Source organism: Macrobrachium nipponense, chromosome 6, assembly GCF_015104395.2.
Source record: "Macrobrachium nipponense isolate FS-2020 chromosome 6, ASM1510439v2, whole genome shotgun sequence".
Classification (NCBI taxonomy): Eukaryota; Metazoa; Arthropoda; class Malacostraca; order Decapoda; family Palaemonidae; genus Macrobrachium; species Macrobrachium nipponense.
In genome coordinates this window covers 46,214,660-46,235,199 of record NC_061108.1, presented here as the reverse complement: position 1 = coordinate 46,235,199, position 20,540 = coordinate 46,214,660, and the positions used below count along the sequence as shown (strand labels likewise).

At 39.2% G+C, this 20,540-nt stretch overlaps 1 protein-coding gene across 1 annotated transcript in view; it reads left to right on the top strand.

Annotated features, from left to right (window-relative positions):
* LOC135216852 (disco-interacting protein 2 homolog C-like) overlaps positions 1 to 13,389 on the top strand; it is a 271,475-nt gene extending 258,086 nt beyond the window's left edge. The window contains exons 22-25 of the mRNA XM_064252365.1: positions 42 to 431; positions 612 to 812; positions 8,788 to 8,919; positions 9,463 to 13,389. Coding sequence (XP_064108435.1) covers positions 42 to 431; positions 612 to 812; positions 8,788 to 8,919; positions 9,463 to 10,506 — 1,767 coding nt within the window. The 3' untranslated portion in view covers positions 10,507 to 13,389. The remainder of the gene's footprint in view (positions 1 to 41; positions 432 to 611; positions 813 to 8,787; positions 8,920 to 9,462) is intronic.
* The last annotated feature ends 7,151 nt before the right edge of the window (positions 13,390 to 20,540 follow it).

Sequence of the window (20,540 nt, the reverse complement as noted above, 5' to 3'; positions counted from 1 at the left end):
TCTCATTGTAATGCTAAGCTTTTTTATTATTATTTTTCCAGCATCCACAGTTTATAGCTGACATCTTGAAGTGGAGAGCTTCAACAACAGAGAACCATGAAATTTTAACTCTTCTAAATTCCAAAGGTCAAGTAGCTACCTCACTGACTTGTGCACAGTTACACAAGAAAGCGGAGCGTGTTGGCTGCTTGTTGCTTGAAAAAGGACATATAAACACTGGGGATCATGTAGCACTTATATATCCGCCTGGAGTAGACCTAATTGCTGCATTTTATGGATGCTTGTATGTTGGTGCTGTACCGGTTACAATCCGCCCTCCACACCCTCAAAATCTACAATCAACTGTAAATACTGTTCGAACAGTTGTGGAAGTGTCAAAGTCTTCTATTATTCTCTCTACCCTAACCGTTATAAAATTGCTCAAAAGCAAGGTAATGAAACCATTTGGAGAGAGTTTGTTAGTATCATGAACATGAATTTAACATTCTCATATTTTATTTTTTGGTAGATTATACATGAATGATATAAGAAATTTGGTAACTGCAATTTACATTACATATCTAAGAAATTTGGTAACTGCAATTTACATTACATATCTTTCTTTTATTCAGGAGGAAAAGTTTGATAGTGGTAAGAAATGGGCACCCATACTTGATACTGATGATCTGCCAAAGAAAAGACTACCCTCCATTTACAAAGCTCCAACTCCTGAAATGATTGCATATCTTGACTTCAGTGTATCTACTACAGGAATGTTAGCGGGTATTAAAATGTCACATGGTGCAGCCACTTCACTCTGTCTCAGTATGAAGGTCAGTATTACAATAAGTTTTGCATGAAAACTGGCTGATTAGCTTTTTGTTGCAAAATTTTTAAATCAAGAAGTAGAACATACTCATGTTTTCACATTTATTGTAAAGGTTCCTTAATATGATGTGTTCATACCCATTTCAGTTTATCAGTTAGATCTGGGTATCAAATTTGACTTGCAAGGTACCAAGTTTTCATTGTTTCAAATGGACTGAGATTTTTTACTTCCACAAGTGTAAACACCTTTTTGTGTAAATAATTGAGAAAAGCACTATACTCGGTTTTTTTCCATCTGTCCATCCGCCTGTGGTTATTTTGTATGGTAACACTGCATCCCGGGCTTTAAATAGTTACGCTATGTGTAAGTTTTATGTAAATAAAGGATATCTGGGTGTACATTTGCAACTGAAAAGTGTTTTAATAATTTACTGTATGCGAATTACACCGTTAATATTCGAATTAGGATATTATTATTTTTTAATGTAAGGTGCCTTTTCGGGGTGGCGAATGGAACAGCCAGATCCAAATTCCATTAAACAGATGCTAAACCAAGTTACGTTATATCGTATCTGGCTAAAACGCACTTTATAAAAATTAAAAGTATATACGTACTGATATACTTGCGTGTAATGAAGTAATATGTAGCTTAGTAGCAGAGTAGGTGTGGTCCAATAATTTGATATCTTGCCGTAGTGAACAGCGATAGAAGCAATTTTCCCGCCACTGCATCTGGCTGTTCCATTTGTTGTCCGGAAAAGGCAGCTTACATTCAACAATAACAACAATATCCTATTTCGAATATTAACGGTGTAATTCGCATACAGTAAATTATTGAAACACTTTTCAGTTTCAAATGTACACCCGGATATCCTTTTATTTACCTAAAACTTACACACAGCGTAACTATTTAAAGCCCGGGCCGCAGTTTTACCACCCAAGAGCACCACAGGGGGGCGGACAGATGAAAAAAACCCAGTATAGTTAGACAATAGGTGAATAATGCTTCTTGAATTGATCCTTATATCTGTTACCAGCTGAGGTTTTTCATGCTCAGACTAAGGCAGGTCATTCACGCTCAGACTTTGTCCCCAGACATGTTGAAAGGGTAGGAGCGTTGAAAGAAATGACATTGCCACTGACCTTACAACCTGGTCTGTGTAAATTACTCATTTGCTTCCTGACGTACTAGAGTAATGGCTGAGGTTATCTCCAACAGCAAACTGGAAACTATGGCAATTTGTGCTATAGTTTGTGTCAAAATGCAGAACTGTGTTAAGAATAGAAAGAGATATTGGGTAAAAGACTGGTTGATTAAAAGAAATTAGTTTTCTCATGCATCTTTCATAAATGAACTCAAATGCCATCCAGGTGATTGGTATAATTATTTGAGGATGGGCAAGAATAAATTTAGGGAACTGCTGGCATTAACACCTTATATAAAGAAATTAAGACACTTGTATGAGGCAATCTATATCTCCTGCTTTTAATGCAAAGAAAAAAAACACACAGAGCTACATATTTACTGTAGTTGGCAGTTAATGAATTTTGTTGCAGATGATGCAACCGTGTGAATCTCCAGTGATGCAAAATTTATTACCTGCCAGAATTGTTCCTAAGGGGATACAAACCTACACTGTCATCAGTGAAGTTCCTTGTGAAAGGCAGGTAGGCCTCTGTATCATGCAACCAGAGATGGCCTACCTCTTTCATTGTGTCCAATACCATGTTGCGTGCCACATGATAGTGATCGTGCTTGTGCTTTGCTAGATCATTGTCTTTCCAGCTTTGTTTAGTTTCTGTGAAGCTGAGAGGTATGAATTTGAGTTCAGTGAAGCCCAGAGGTATGAATTTTGGTTCAATTTTCAAGGGGTTAAGAGCTTTGTGAGATTCTTCTTTGTGCATGGTTTGTGAGCCATGTGTGTGAATACCTCTTTTGTCTGCCTTTATTCATGGTCTGGGAACCACTTGTGTGCTTCCCCTTCTGTTGTCAAACATGGCTATTACAGAAGAAAAGCCAGAATTTAGTTAATGTGATGGCGAGGGCAAACCTGTAGTAAGGTCATGTTCCCAATAGTGGTTGACCCCGCATTCCATCTGCATCTCCTATAAGGATAGAGAGTGTATGAGAAGAAACCACATATGAAGTGTGTTCGGGATGATGGATGCTACAGTGGTCTATTCACGAAAAGAGATGGTGGCAGAAGGGAAGCACGTCATTCAGAGAGCTGACCCTCAGCCCATCCCCTAAACCTCTATCAGTGCCTCCTTCACCCCCCTCCCCCACATTTTCAAAGAGCCTGTGTCTTCGGGTATGGTACTAATGATGCTACCCTTCTTGGTCAAGAATGGTCAGGTGGGACAAGCAGCTGGGTCATATGATCTTCCTCAGTTTCCCATCATCGCTCTTTGCAGCAAGGTCACTGGGGTATAGGCAAGATTTCAGTCTCTCTCTCTCTCTCTCTCTCTCTCTCTCTCTCTCTCTCTCTCTCTCTCTCTCTCTCTCTCTCTCTCTCTCCCACCACTTCCTTCTGCCTTGACAAGTGAGACAGTAGGGAAAGCAGCTAAAAATAAAGAAATGTACCAGATCTCCCCCCACCTGCTCTCTATTTTCTTCTTTCCCACTGTTATCCCTACATTAAGGGATCAGTTGCCTGATGTGCCTTCTCCACTGCCTCTATCAAAGGCATCATCATCCACCACCCAACTTCTTCTCTCCACATCTTCCTTCACTTTATCTAGCCTTCTCTCCACATCTTCCTTCACTTTATCTCGCCATCTAATTCTCTGTTTCCCTCTTGATCTCCCTCTTAACAGTTTCCTACCAAGCCCTCTTCACTCTTTCATCATTCAACCTCAACACATGCCTATACCATCTCAATCGTTATACTCTTATCACCTCTGTAATCTTTACTAAGCCTGCCTGCCCGTATTTCATTATTTTCCAATCTCTCAAGCAGTGATATTCCCATAATCCACCTCAGGATTCTCATATCTGTTCTCTCAAGCTTTACTTCCTCTTTTCTTCCTTGTGCCCATGTTTCTACTCCATACATTAACACATTAACACTGGTCTTACCAATGTGTTATATATCTTGACATTTAGCTTGATTGGCATTTTCTTAGGATCAACTTTAAGCCAAGAGGGAGGATGTGAGGCTGAAGTTGACAGTAGGATAAAAGCTGCATGGGGGAAGTGGTAAGATATAGCTAGAGTGGTATGTGATAAGTTTTTAAGCTTGTCTGCCTGTTTTATAATCGAGCCTCTTCTTTCTTGTATTACTATAAAACCTCTGTTAAAGACTCCTGCCACTCTCCAACCCTTTTCTGTAGGTCCTCCTCATTTTCAGCATTAATCACCAGATCATCGGCGTACAACAACTCCCACACGTCTTCATTCCTGATCTCTTTATTCAACACATCCATGACCAGCACTAAAAAAATGGGCTTAATGCTGACCCCCTGGTGTAATCTAACACTAACTTCAAAGTTTTCTGTTTCCCCGAATGCTGTTATCACTTTTGTGCTTGTTCCTCTATATATAATCTCGACCAGCCTGACCACCTTTTCTGGGACTTCCCTTTTCCTTAAACACCAAACCATCACTTCTCTTGGTATTCTATTGTATGCTTTCTCTAGGTCTATAAATGCACAATAGAGCTCCTAGTTTCCGTTTAGCCTTTTTTCCTGTAGCTGTCTTACTATGAAGATGGCAACCACTGTCCCTCTTTCTCTCATGAATCCATACTGCTGTTTCCCAATCTTTACAATCTCTCTTAATCTCTCTTCCAGTATTCTCTCTTAAAACTTTCAATCCATGTTCTGTTAGTTTAATTCCCCTGAAGTTACCACAATCCATGGCATTTCCCATCTGCTTGTATATATATACCATTAGACTCTCCTACCAATCCCTTGGCATTTCTTCCTCTTCACATATAGCTTTTAATAAATCTAGCATCCATTCCTCCCCCTCTGTGCCTAGTAATTCAATAATTTCAATTTGCAACTCCGATGGATCGGGTGATTTACCATTCTTCATTTTCCTTAATGCTCACTTCATTTCTGTATCCTGTATCTCCATCACTGGTCCCTCCACCCTTTGTGCTTCCCCCATCTCCTTTCTCTCATTTTCAGTATTTAACAGTTGTTCAAAATACTCTTTCCATCTCTTAATGTCTTCATCCTTATACAATATATTTCCATCAATATCCTTGACACCCAATTTACCCACATCCTGTTTCTGCTTTTTTCCTCAAGTCTGAATGTTTCTGCTTTTTTCCTCAAGTCTGAAATCTTATAGATATTCTTTCTCCTTCTCTTGTTCCTAGAAGTTTGAAATCTTATAGATATCCTTTTTTCCTTCTTTTGTTCCTAGTCTTTCATTCAACTGCTCTGCTGCCCTTCCAGCAGCCATACTACCCTCCTTCTCGCCTCTCTTTCCTCTTCTCTGTACCTTACCTCTGCACCCTGTGCATGATTTACTTTCGAGTCCTTAAATGCTTTTGATTTTCTTTTAATTGATTCTTGCACCTCTCCATTCCACCACCACTTTTCTTCTGTCAACACTCCATATCTGCTGGTTCTTCCCACCAGTTCCTCTGCTTCCCCTACACATATTTCTTTCCTGCCTGCCCAGATATTTTCCACTCTGTTACCCTGTCCAAATTCTACGTTCTCCCTTCCCAGACATCTCTCACAGCCTTCCTAAATTGCTCCCCCTTTTCTCCCCCACCTGCTCTCTCTCTCTCTCGTACCAGAAGGTGGTGAAAGGAAAGTCATCGACATCAGAAACAGAGGAAAGAGAGGATGTTACTCCAAGTTGCCCCATCTTTTCTTTCCTCAGCCACGCTCCCTGCCAATAGAAGGACTGCAAGGGAGTGTCGAGGAGCAGTATGTCATCGTTTAGGAGTCAGGACAGGTGTAGATCCTACTGTGGAGCAGGTTGAGGTATAATAGTAGCTGATCTCAAGTGAGGACCCATTGAGGGCATTGCAGTAAGTTGTTACAATGTCCTCACTGTAGCTGCTGTCGATCCCGCTCTAGAAGTTGAACCGGTGGTCAAAAGTAGAGCTGCTGCTCATCCAGGAGATACTCAAGGGAGCAAGTGATCCACATGACACTGTGTTTAGTCCCGACATCCCAAACAGTGCATCCCCTCCCCCAAACAACAAAGAAATGATAACAGGTGTCCCTGCCACAAGTGTTACCCAGCTTCACCTTGCAGATGAAAGTGGTTACAATGCCTCTAAGGGCAGCACAACTATCTCTGTATCGGCATTGAGCTTCGTCTCTAGTGGTGCACAGGAGAGAGAGGAACAGAAGTGGAGAGAGGTGAAATGGAACAGGATGGGCAAAAGGAGTTAATGCAGAGAATTCCGACACCTCCCGAAAGGGATGGGGAATGCACCTGAACAACATGTGCATTTCAGTGTTGAGGAGTCTGAATAAACAGGAAGAGTACATCAAACTTTGGGAGATGAAGGTAGTCTGGATGGCAATGCAGCATTTCCAGGATCAATAAGTGGGACACTTGTTGGTTGCGATGACAACACCCACAATTATAGCCTATTAAACAAACGGAGGAAAAATCCAACTAGAGTTCTATGTCCTGGCAGTGAGGATACACGACTGGTTGTAAGTAATGGCAGTAGACCCGATGGCCGGATACATTCCAGGGAAGAGAAACATTGTAGCCTGCCGGCTCAGGAGAAACAATCAGGTAGTGGGCACTGATTGATTCCTAAATCAGGAAGTGGTAAACAGTCTGCTGGAGATCTGGAGGTTCCAACTCGTGACCTCTCTGCTGTGGCTAGGAACACCATGTTGCCCCTGTACTGCTCCCCGGTCCTGGGCTAAAGAGCAGTGATGTAGATGGCCTCCGAATAACATTAGTAGTCCCCTCTGTGGAGTGGTACTCAGACCTCCTGGACCTAGTGATGGACATGCCTAGAGAATTTCCACAGACACCACTCTCTTGATACAGGAGCACAATGGAAGGTACCAGCAGGCAATGAGCACCCTCCATCTACACAGGTGGAGGCTATCCAGCAGCTCCTCAGAAGAAAGGGATTTTTTTTTTAAAGGAAAAATCAACTGTAGAGGTGATGTCCAACACCCTGTGACCTTCCTTTACCAGGATGTACCTACAGAGTTTGTAAGTTTTCTGTGATTGGTGCCATTGGAGGAGTCAAAGTCCACTCAAGATCTATGTAAAGGAAGTAGCTGACTTCTGGTGAACCTATGACAGACAAAGGTCCTCTTGGTAATGGCTGTAAAATCTTTAGAACAAGGGCCTAGACCTGTTTCGTGCCTGGGAGGTAACAGCTCTGATCAGGGGTTCCCCAGCAGAAGTGTCTCCAATTTAGGTGAAAGCTTTGAGTGGGATGTGACAAAGGTTCTGGCCAGCTGCGAGGACTCCCATTCAAGCCCCAGTAGAAGTCATCCAACAGGGTCCTATCATAAAAGATTGATGTGCCTGCAGGCTTTAGCCTTAGTCATAGCCAAGAGGGTTTGTAAGTTTCACATCCCATTGTACGACATCTCCCACACATAGAGATGGACCTCCTTATCCATGTATTTCATCCTAGACTATGTGGCCAAGACATAGGACCTATCTTCACCAGTTTCAGTTTGAGGGGTTTTCCATCTTTTCCTTGAAGAACTGGAGTCTAAAATGGCTGTTCATCATTATGGGGAGAAAGGAGCACTATTGCCTTCTTGTTCAGGGAAAATATTGTCAGGGCCTATAATGCAAGGGGGGAGAGGAGACACCACTGGGAAAGGTCACGACCCATGACATCAGGGACATAGGAATGCTGGTGGTCTGTATGAATAACCACTTAATTGCCCCATATACTGAACGATTGTCTGTATCGTTCGCAAAAACTTGTATGGGCCTGTCTGAATGCAAAAGTGGGTGGAGCTTCGTGTCTGAACAATTTCAGCAGGGATCTGTCTCGACCAGGTTGCTGGCTTGCGACTTATGTCTGTCATACACAGGTCAGTTCAATGTATTTGGGTTTGTCTGCATACATTGTGCATATCTCTTCTAGAGAGGTTGCCATGTCTTCCTGAGACAAAATCTTTGGTCAGACTGAAATCAGTGCGGAGATCGTTCATACTGTGTGAATAGTGTGTGCGTTTGTCGATAACAACAATCGTTCAGACAATTGTTCATACAATCCTTCAGTGTATGGGGCCCTTTAGTCCTTCTGGTCCTTATTACAGGCTTCTGGAAAAGGAAGCCTACATTACATGGTTCTACCTCTTGGACTTGACACATAAATCTTTGGAGACAAATATCCTGGGACCTCTTGTAGCAGCCCAGCTGTTGGTGTCGAGGTTCCACCTGCAAGGTAGTAGGAACACCAAACAAGGACGTTGCAGGAATGTGATGAGTACCTGTTAAAGGTTCCTCAATGAAATATACTTGTTGTATGACTGGAGTTTGGTAGGGAGAAGTTGTGCGAGCAATTCCGACACCACCAGGGCACCCCCACCTGCTACACAGTAATGGGAAAGACAACCTCCCTCTAAGGGTGAGGCTATATTTATGAAAACTTGGATTTATATTTCCATAGGAAAAAATACTAAATTTTATAAATTGTATTTTTCATAGGTATACAAATCATAATTTATATAAAGAACTAACCTTCCTCTGTCACCCCTCATAGTTCCGATCTCTCCTATCCTGTGGGCGGTAAATTCTGTGAGCGGGCTTGGTACACACACTGGATTAGGTAGGCTGTCTCAGGTTATGAGGGTACCTAGGCCTGCTCAATAGGAATTATAGTCAAGTCAGTGATAGCCGAAGCATGCTTTGCATGAGGAACTCCCATTTATGAAAGCTGTGGTTTGTATACTTAGGAAAACTGAAAATTGTTAATTTTTTTTTTTATGCAAAATAGTTGGATTTATTGATGTCCAATTGAGGACTATTTGAATACTATATACTACTAATTTGGAAATTTTCATTCTTAGGTTGCTTGTGAATTGTATCCATCTCGAGTTGTTGCATTGTGTTTGGATCCATATTGTGGATTAGGATTGGCCTTGTGGGTTCTCTCCTCAGTTTATTCTGGACATCAGTCTATCCTTATCCCTCCAGGTGAAGTAAGTATCTTATAAATGATTGTTTTTAAAGACTTGCCATTACCACTCACTAAAAGATAACTTTTATTTAGTTTGTAGGCTTCTGTATTCAGTTTCCCAAAGTAAAAAATTTTTTTTTTTAAAGTCATCTTGCAGCTATGTAATAGTGTTTACCAGTAACTATTGTATAGATCATTGCCAGATTTTAACAACATAGAATAATAATAAAATGACAACATGATCTCTTCGTCATGCAATGAATATTGTCCTGCATGACCTTTGCATCTGAAGACTTGGTTTTAATCCATAATTCGTCTGAAGGCTCATATGATATTAATCTTCATTCAGTATTTACTTTTCCCAAAAAATTCAGTCAAAACACTATGGTAAAATTTTTTCTACCAGTATCAAAAATATCCTCTTTTTTTTTTTTCATTCTCAGAGGCTTCTGATTACAGCTCCACTTGCTTTCTCATACTCACAAACAAAATGATAACTTTATTATTTAATAATCTTAAATATCTAGCTATTTTGTGAATTTTAAGTTTTTTTTTTTTTTTTCAGGTGGAATTAAATCCCTCTCTTTGGTTATCAGCAGTATCTCAGTACAAAGTGCGAGACACATTTTGTTCATACGGAGTGATGGAACTATGCACAAAGGGCTTAGGATCATCCATAACTGCCCTCAAGACACGAGGTGTGAATTTAGCATGTGTTAGGACATGTGTTGTTGTTGCAGAAGAGAGGCCTAGAGTTCAGCTTACCAGTTCCTTCTCCAAGTTATTTAGTGGACTAGGCCTGTCGCCTAGAGCAGTGTCAACAAGCTTTGGTTGTCGTGTCAATGTTGCTATATGCTTACAAGGAGCTTCTTCACCTGACCCTACAACTGTCTTTGTTGACCTTAGGTCTTTGCGTCATGACAGAGTAACTCTTGTAGAAAGAGGTGCACCTCACTCTTTGTGTTTAATGGAGTCTGGGAAGCTTCTGCCCGGGGTTAAGGTTGTAATCGCTAATCCTGACACTAAGGGACAGTGCTCTGACTCGCATTTGGGAGAGATTTGGGTTCAATGTAATCACAATGCTAGTGGTTACTTTACAGTGTATGGTGATGATGGGACTTCTAATGACCATTTCAATGCCCAGCTTGTGACTGGAAGCACAGGAGAAGTGTATGCCCGGACTGGATATCTAGGATTCCTACGACGAACTGAATCTGTGCAAGCAGATGGAGAGCTTCATGATGCAGTGTTTGTTGTTGGGGCATTAGATGAGACAGTTATTTTGCGTGGAATGAGATACCACCCAATTGACATAGAGATGACGGTGATGCGATGCCACAAGAAGATCTCAGAATGTGCAGTGTTTAGTTGGACCAATTTGTTAGTGGTGGTTGTTGAACTAGATGGGGCAGAATATGAAGCCTTGGACCTTGTGCCACTCATCACCTCATCCGTCCTAGAAGAACACCAAGTCATTGTTGGTGTTATAGTTGTAGTTGACCCTGGGGTCGTTCCCATCAACTCTCGTGGGGAAAAGCAACGCATGCACCTGAGGGACGGGTTCTTAGCGGACCAACTTGATCCAATTTATGTTGCATACAATATGTAAGTCTTAACACATATTGCTGTCAGCCTGGTAAAAAAAAAAAAGACATGATAATATCTTCTTTACATTTCCAACTCTCAGTATTGCCAAGCATAATTGTGTTATGTAAAATCTCGAAAAAGTTGAAAGACAATACAATACTATGCCACTAGAAAGTTGAGTGCATCTAATTTGTAAGAATTTCATAACAGTGGACAATCACATTTTTTTACACAGGAACTAACTAGTCCACCTATCAGCAACATCATTCTTGCAAACAAAATGTTAATAGCAATTCATTTCTACATTTATACATTTCGTCAGAATCTTGTGAACTTGAACTTTTGAAGTAAATTTTATTATTTACAAGTGCCATGTGCAGCCTTTTACAATTGCATTTGTAGTGTGATACATTTCAAATGAATTCAGTCATGAACTTCAGTAGAACCTAATTGATAGCTTGTGATAGTGTTTGTGAATTTTTAGAAAAGTTTTAATAGAAATAATGCTACTTAGGTACGAGTGACTCTCAGATCAATGACCTCTGTCACTAATCTGAGATGGTGATCGCCACTTTAAACTAGCCAAACATTGTACATAGTTTTATCTTGGCTTTGACTCAGGCCATTGTAAATATAGTATAAAATATATTCCCACTTTATTTAGTCTTTGTGATTTCTCAGTACTTCATTTTAATATGGGTGTGCATGTATATAATAACCAGCATATGTGCATACATTGACATGTAAGCTAAATGCACTACACTCAAGACACTTACTTAAATGTTATGAACAGTATGACTTGTTCTTATACATATAAACCACTTACATAAACAGACACATTACCAATTTTTCAGTGATTATTCATATTTATTAGTATATATTACACATCTGCACTGTATTTAAAGATTGCATAACCCACTTACTGTTAGTTTTTATAGAATAATAGACCTTGACATGAACTGAATTAGCCATCTTTTTTCTCCTGTGAACATATATTTTCTGATAATTTTGTTATTGTAATATAGGATACAGCACTGTAATTACCAACATGTTTTTAAGGAGTTATGTAAATTGCTGTGTGTAATCAAAATATCAAGGTGTGTATAGTTTTACATTCATTTAAAAATACTATATGATTGATAACTTCAATAGTTTTTTACCAGTGTTTCATATAAAATACCATAGACATAATTGTTCATTATTTAAAATGGTGAAAGTACTGTTTAGACTGCAATGCAGCCTTTCTTACAGTCCTACTGAAATTAGTTAATTTCATTTTTACCTACTTTGGTTGTGAAGTAAGTAATTTTACTTTCTTGACCAAACCTTTCACGTACAATTGTAAATAATGTCATTAAATAACCCATTATAACAAAAATGGGGATCAAAGTTAACTACCGTGTAATTACATTCATCATATTATTAGTTACTCTCAATGCCTTGAATGGTATGGACTTATGCTGACTTTCAGGGCACAACTCATTCTTAAATGTCACACGAATATCCTTGTCGTCATCCTGGCCTTACATATCAGCAGTGCAGCCCCTCCAATAAGTACTTGTCTTGCAATCACATCATCCACATATTTCTATATTTTCACATCTAGAAACTTGTGCCAAGTTTCCAACATATTTACTTTGCTCATTTCTTGGCCTATACAATACTCTACACATTTCACATTTTTCTATACAAAAAAGTAATTTGTAAAGCTATTAAACAACTACACAATGAATTTTGATGCTGAGAGATTCACTTGCACACTTACCACCTCTGTACATTTGTATAGTAGTAGAATATTTGTTACAGTCTCAAGCGCTTTAGTGAACGGCAGCTTTGATTGTTACAAAGCTCCTAGTTCAATCCAATGCATCCCTAAAACCAGCCAAACTTTCTCCCATATGTTTTCAAGAAATGTTCTGGTGTCAAGAAAATATTTGAATTCTGCAATGGTGCATTAATATTTTGGTAAAATTTTTTATCATTTACACTATGGGAAATAGACCTTGGCAAACAAGAAGGGAGTAGTTTCTAGTTATATTGTAGATTTGCTGAGACACACTGCACACCTTGAGAGATGTTACAGTATCATATAGATTTTATATAGAGTTTAACTTAGATTGAAACGATTCTTTTCATTTATAGATATGAGAGTATTTTAAAGTCAAAATGGCTCAATTTTAATTTCTGCGAGTGCTAAATGACAATATTTCTTGGTCATACTTCAACTGTCTTCTGGGGTATCTTTAATTGTTGTAGAGTGGTCATGCAGTTACTTGTCATTGTGTATTATAATAAAAATAATTGATTTTGTAAGCTTCTGTATATCTCCTTAGAGTTCATTTATGACTGCAATGCTTAGTGAATAATGGGTATTCTTTATAAAAAAATTTTTTGCATGTATGAATTCCCTTTTATAGAAGTTAAGTATCATGTTTTTTAAAACGTGTTGTTTATGTCCAGTTAAAGTGTAAAGTAGAAATCAAGTATTTATCACATATTTGGACTTTTTATATAAAATGATCTCCATACATATTTTCCGCATAAATGGAATCTCCTTTGTAACTGTATATCCCTAAGTCATGTCATTTTGCTTTATTATTTTTACTGTTTTGTCTGTACAGTTATATGATAACCATTTGTTTATAGTAATTGTTATTGTAATAATTTTCCATGAATATTTGTATAAATGCAATGAAAATAATTTAATCAAAATGAAAATTTTTAGAGTGACTGATTGGATGATGTTTACTGAGGCTGACAAAGTGGAGTTATATACTGAAACTTTGTGTGCTGTTGTATACTGTCGCTTTAAGAAATTTATGGGTTCAAGAGCAGCTGTGAGTATCCCTTGTTTTTGTATACTGTCTCTTAAACTACAGTACAAGCAATAAATGTCAGAAAGAAAGACTTATGTTTGTTACCCGAGTTTGAGAGAAATATTTGTTCACTGTCAAGTTAACTGCAGTATTGGTTTAATTGCAGACAAATATTACATGTTGGTTCACTGGATGCTGCAGTCATTGTTAATTTTAGGAATCTTGATGCTTGCAACTATAGCTACCCCGTAGAAAAATGTTTATATGTATATCAGTTAAAGGTGTAATAGCTCCAATGTGCAATTTTCTCTTAAAGATTTTATTATACTGAAGAGCTTTAATTGGTTAAAATTAACGATAGTACTTGTCTTCTACTATATGAGTATCATTAAAAAAATTTTGCCCTGTCTGAAAGAAGAGTAGTAACCAGAACTATCTTGGTGTGGCTGCCTGTAAAAATTATATATGTGACTATAACTAGTTTACTTTTATTACACGGCAGCATAGACCCCCTTGGAAGTCATTAGCTGCAAGGGAAATCTCAAAATGGAGGTAAAAGAAAGCTGCATCAAGTGTGCAAAAGAACTGAATGATCCTGAAGTACAGACCTGGTCATGGTCAGTACTCTTAGATAGGCCTCCTTTTCCTATTCCACCTTGAAGATGCCAACTGCTTAATTCATGCAGGTCATGGACAGCACAGATGATCGCAGTCTGTAAATTCATAAGTATCAACCATCAACAAAACAGGCAGAAGAGACCTCGGGTATCAACACTGTCCCAGTGAACACTGACTGACATGGTCAATACACATGAAGAAAAACTCCCCATTCATACTCCACCATCAAGAAGTGGACTGTGTAATTCATTCACTCAGGTCAAGAACAGCACAGATGACCTCTTATCAGGACATCCAAAAATATCAACCACAAACCCAAAGTTCATGGACATCGGGACTATTCGAATGCACACTATTTTGACTGACATTTTAGGGATGAGTAAACTGTGTGCCATATATGTGCCGTAAAAGGGCAAAATGCATTAACTTCAAAAATTGTGGCTATGGTCTTAAGAAGAGACCATAGCAATTATGGTCCAAGATAAATAGCAAAAAACTGATGAGCACTAAAATCTTAACTTCAATTTTCTTAAAACAAGGGTTTCAAGTTATTGCATTCTGCCTTTTTATAGTAAAAATGCTGACATTTTAACAAACTGACAGTGGTGAAAAATGCATAAAATTGTCTCGATAACAGCGGCTTTAGGGTGTGCCCAAGAACTGTTTTGAATGACAACCATTAATCTACCTAGCAATTTTAGGAAACTTTCAAGATAATCTACAGTAAGGATAACTTATAAAGGAATTGGAGCCTAAAGTAATAAATACTTTGGTTATCAACAAGATGTAAATTCTCCATTTAGCATTAAGGTCAGTCAAACAGATATTTTTAGTATTTTTGGATATGTCAACAATATTTCATACAAGCAAAGGAAAGTCCTATGAAAATTTTTTGGACACCACTGATACATGCAGCAACTCACAGAGCTTAGAAACAATAAGAGTTAGTGTTAGCAATAATGCTGGAAATGTATTTGTTAACTCCCAGTTCATTACTTTAACTTGTCCTAATTACTCTCAGGCATAGTAATCCACTACAGACAGAAAAAGAACAACTGGGCCTGGTAGGTTGGTACATGCACACAATATCCTTGGGTCTACCAGTGGTTAAACAATCACTTTGTGTATTTGTACTGATTGGTTGACCTCCCCAAACCTTCAAAACCATTCAGGTTTACTTTGTGTTTTGTCAATCACTATTTCTTTTCTTACCAGTTTTCAGTGAAAATGTTACTGTAAGCTGGCAGTCTTCTTCTACCATGGAAGCAGTTGCAGAAGTTTCTGTAAGTACTTTCCTTTTACTAATTTCATTTACAGGTACTGAACCCTTCAGTCTCTTTGGGTTCTTTTTTAGTGTTCTTTGATTTTGTGTCGGCTTGTTGCTAGTTATGAGTGTGAAGTGTAAGTTTGTGCCTATGTCACAAGTTATTAATGAACCCCCACCCCAATTTTTAAGATAATCTTAAGAAAAAAGAAATTTTGTGTTTACACTTAAGAATTTTATGCTATCAAAATACTTAGCTACAGTGTTTCAGAAAAATGCGGACAAAGCATGAAAAATCTTTTTGATAATTATACTCTTATTTACAAAAGCAACTTGAATTTAACAGAAAACATTTTTTATCACTGTCCTCCATCTACTCTGCCTACACTGGATAACTCTGACAATAAATTTATAAATGCTTAAATTTGCACACACACAAAATTAGATTCAATATAAGAAATTATTATAAGATTGTCTATCAGAATGAGATTTTCAATAACTTCAATTCAACAAAGTTATGTATGATTGTTTTTTTACTATTTAAAGTCAATATGTACATGAAGCCTATCTACAGGCTAAGTGTAGGTGTGTATACATACAAATATGCATCACAATACAGTACATAAAATTTGCAATTGCAGTGTCTCCCCTCCCCCTCATGGGACCACCTTAGCGTGGTTAGGGGCCTCTCGAACCTTAGGAATTTCTTCCCAGGTTCGAACCCAGGAGTCCCATTTGACATTATATATTTTTGAGTTCACTTCTGTGGACTTTTCCATTTTTGCCAAAATTTTTTGAAAGCAAATAAATGAGAAAACATATCATGGCTTAATGTGGAGTTAAATCCGAAGCTAAATAGTGAGAACTGTAGTAGATCCATCATCTACCCGACAATGTTCGGACCTGTTTTTTAGGCGGAACTATTCTGTGAAGCTGGACCACGGATTCCAGGGCGGGCCTGGTTCTAGGAATAGAACTCGGCATTCTATCCAGTTTGCCCATAATGTGATTAGGATGGGGATAATTGCATTATCGTAATACTCTTAGTCCTAGCAAACGGGTTCTTCTTACACTTGGGCCATATTAATCATATTATGCCATCCCCTTTTGGGGTAGGGTAGGGATGCGGACATTTGGGAGTCATTTCTCACTTGTGCCACTGGCGGAAGATTTAACTTTGCGAAGGACCAATGATATCTTTTCAAGAATTTTTTTTTTTATCTCATCTCAAATTTATGAATATTGAAATAAATGATTTGAGTACCCCTGGGCCCCATGATGGAAAAACTCCGGCACAATTGATGACTATTGGCATGTCACTCCCGAATTTCCTTGGTACTGCCTCAAGTAGTGAAATTACTATAAATGATACAAAGGAACACCCTGTTCCAAGTAAAGCAGCAGAGCCAGAAAACCAAATAGGGTGCATAAATAAAAAAGAAACACAAAAATAAATTGGTAAACTCCAATAACGTAACAGTGGAACTATATATGATGAACAATAATTCTGAATTAGAGACAAAAATATAAAAATCATAATAGACAAGCAACATACATAAAACAAGAACCAAAAAGAAACAAAAATTACCGACTTAATCCCACATTGGTACATTTTGATGACCTCTTTGAACCAGATAACTGGTCAAGATTTCTAGTCCTCAAAGCTGACAACAAAATCTCAGCAGCGATACTAGAAAACAAATTACTTAACATATATCCAACACAAGACATGGAATGCGGACACATCAAGGACAATGAATGGCTTATCCAAGTAACCAATAAAAAGCAGTCCGCTGCCTTTTTAAGTATAACAGAACTAAATAATATAAAAGTAACAATTACAAGTCACGAAACATTGAATTATGTACAGGGTACAGTCATCCTACCCAATAGTGAGCAGGAGCTTCCTTCAAAACAACTACAGCTAGACTCCTTAAAATTGAGATATAACAATATCCACGATTTAGAAACTTACTCGATTTCAAGTAGGAAAGACAAAAATAAAAATATCAACATTGCCAAAATAAAATTTACAGGTCAAGACCTACCATTTAAAATTAAAATTCTTGGAGAAAACAGAGAAGTTCGTCCTTTCGTTCCAAAACCACTACAATGTACACAGTGCTCAAGGTATGGACACATACAAAAAAAGGGATTTTTACATAGGAAAAATCTATTTCTGGGCGAGGAAGCCGTGTCGCCCAGTGAAATACGTTCCTTCAGCGCTATTTCTAAGGTAAATTATTGCTAAAATACCAGAGAACTGCTAAATTGGACATGCCAGAATATTCTGACTCGCTCACCCTTTCTAAAGGGTGTCGGTATGAATCTGGGGCGAGTGAAAAACACTACCACAGCAGCCTCTCCAATTAGCCTTTTCCTCATCAAAACCCCTTAGAAAAGGGGAGCCGTGCTACGGCTCACTCCCTGCTACCGTGAATGTAGCGTCAGGGTCAACATACCGGCAGATAGCATTCTAGCTTGGTGACTAAGTAGGGTGGGAAAGACAGGGTGGGATTTCACTGGGCGACACAGCTTCCTCGCCCAGAAATAGATTTTTCCTATGTCAAAATCCCTTTTCTGGGCTCAGCCGTGTCACTCCGTGAAATTGTACCAGAGAAAACACCAAGCTAAAGACATATAAGTTAAATGACAATTCAAAAATAAAGGGTAGAAAGTGAAAAACAACTAAAAAATGTGAGAATATAATAAACTAAGATACACATAGTATAAAAATTTATCATAGCCTTAATAGACACCATATTTTAAGGCTAAAAATGTATATAAATTTCAGTTACAAAAATACAGATTTAAATTGTAATACAATAACAATATGTACAAATAAAACTTAAACTCTCAATATGAACATCATAGGATGGGCTGAGGTAGCTTAGGTAGATTGTTAATGAGGCTGGCGGAAAGAAAATGAGGAAAATTAAAGCCACTACAAATTGTTCATGCTGTAGCAGGGGACACTGGTCTGCCCACTGCTACTGTTGGGTATTTAAGAGCCTCCAAGGACTTAAGGTAATGGCCTTTAAAAACTGAGGGTGACTTCCAACCAGTCTACTTTTTAAGATCATCAAAACAAATATATTTAAAAAAGTTAATGGTTGTTGTAATAGCTCGGATGTCATGCACCTTCGGAAATGATCCTGGATTAGCTTTCTTTATAAAATACAAAATTTGTTGCCTTATGCCCTTTAGAGAAATGGTCTCCTCAGCTTCCCTAATGAAAAGCGGGCCTTTCGAATGGCCAGATGTCCTAGAAAGGAAATCCTTCAGTGTTTGCACAGGGCACAATGATGGATCCTGCGGAAGCGGGACAATTTTCCATGGCGACCACCTATCTAAAGGGTCCTCATTCTTGGCGAGAAATGTTTGATCTGGTGAAAGCAACACGTCCACCAAAGGTAAAAATTCTATATGACCTGGGTCTCTAGATAAAGCTGACAACTCTGAAACCCTAGCACCTGAAGCCAGACTTAACAAAAATAGTGTCTTACGCAATAAGGATTGATAATCACATGCCAAGTTGTCTGTATCCAAAGCGAGCTTAAGTATATTGTTAAGAAACCATGACACGTCGACGGTCTCTGTACAGGCCGAAGACGTGCACAAGCCCTCGGAATAGACGTGAAGTAAGACTCAGTTAAATTGATACCAAATCCGATCTGGAAAATCTTTTTCAAGGCTGATTTCGTAGTTGTAATTGTGCTAGCCGCCAAACCTTGTTCAAATAAACTCCTGAAGAAGGTGATAGCTACATTAACTGACATATTTTGGATATTGGATGCATTGAGGAAAGCCGCCAATTTCTTAACTGCTGAATCATATTGGCGGAGTGTTGATTCCCTTTTGTCTGACTCCAAGAACAAAATGTTTTCTGGGTCTATGTCCTCACCCCTCCGTCCTGCAAACTTCATGAAATCCATAAAGTTAGGGTTTTGTGAAGACCTGAGGAATTGAACACAGTCTTTGTTTGTACTTGTTGTGACAAGCTCGAGTTCGGAAGAGAGTGAGGACGGAGACCCTGAGAGTCCTCATTGAGAGGATGAGGGTCTTGTCCCTCTTCCTTTTCTTTGTCCCTCTTCCTGTCTTAGAACCTCTAGCTTTGGCCGGCTCTGGTTCCGCCGCGTTGGCAAAAGGAACCCCTTGCTCTGCCACCCCTCCCAAACCTGTTAAAAGGCTGAAATGCCTGAGACTCAAAGGTTGGGTTAAAGGCAGGCGACATTGCATACGTGTTGGAGCTTGTTGGGTAGGAGACGGGGCCAACAGAACCAATTGATGCTGAGGCTGTGCCTTGGAGGTCAAAGGCTGTGGTACTTGCTGTACTGGTACAGCCTGGACTAAAGCTTGTTGTTGAGCTGGTTGGAAAGGTTGGAATCTCCTTTGTTTCTTCCTTGGCCTCGAACCTGAGGAGGAGGACTCTGGATTCCTTTTATATGGAATACCCCAGCGTAACCTGCTGCACCCTGCTGAAGACCCGCAATTAGAGACTCTTGAGCACCCAGTCTCTTAATCACCTCCTCAAACCTTGCCGTAACCGTACTGACTAAGGATCCTAGGTTATTGACCTGTTTTAAAATATTTGTGTTGAACAGGTCCTGCCCAGCGGGAGAGGGATCCCCCTTCTCCTCTGGTACCTTATGAGGTATCAGGCCCTTAGAAGTTGATGGTAAAGGGCTCGAAGGGGAATGGTAAGATTTCCCCTCCTTTGACCTTGGTTTAAGAGGGCTTCGAGAGGGACTTCTGCCTGGTTTTAGCATCTCCGGTATGGGATGTCGGATCATTTTTAGGGAGGTTGCCATATGATGTTTTTGGTACTGAAGCTCTTTTTTGCAGTGTTTTTACCTGAAGTTTTTTCACTTTAGGTATCACCGAGGAGGGTTGCAACCTAGAAGGAGGCAAACCCCCGGTGAAATCCTGGAATGATCTAGAAGAAGAAGGAGAGGAAGAGTTAGAAGTACTCAAGGAATGACCTTGAGGACTTAGAAGGTTAGCCTCATCAACGCTCTTACCAATACCCATATCATGTGGAATGGGTAAATCTTCCGTAATCGGAATTGGCACTCCTCCCAACACAAGCTCCGGTAACTTCTCGTCTTTTGTTGCCGATACCAGTTCTTGAATAGTATCAATTATGGGAGCTGCAAACTTCTGGGACCACGTAGGCGGTTTGGTTTCCCTGCGGGAAGATAAAGCCGCCATGTCCTAAAGGGAAAGGATGTAAGGCTTCGACTTCCCAAACATTCCGTCCAAACCCTCCTACCCAAACTTTGAGGGTGGAGAGAGCAGCATCCCTTGCAGACTGATCCGCCTGTAAGAAATAAAATATGTTAACCTTGAGCTTAACTT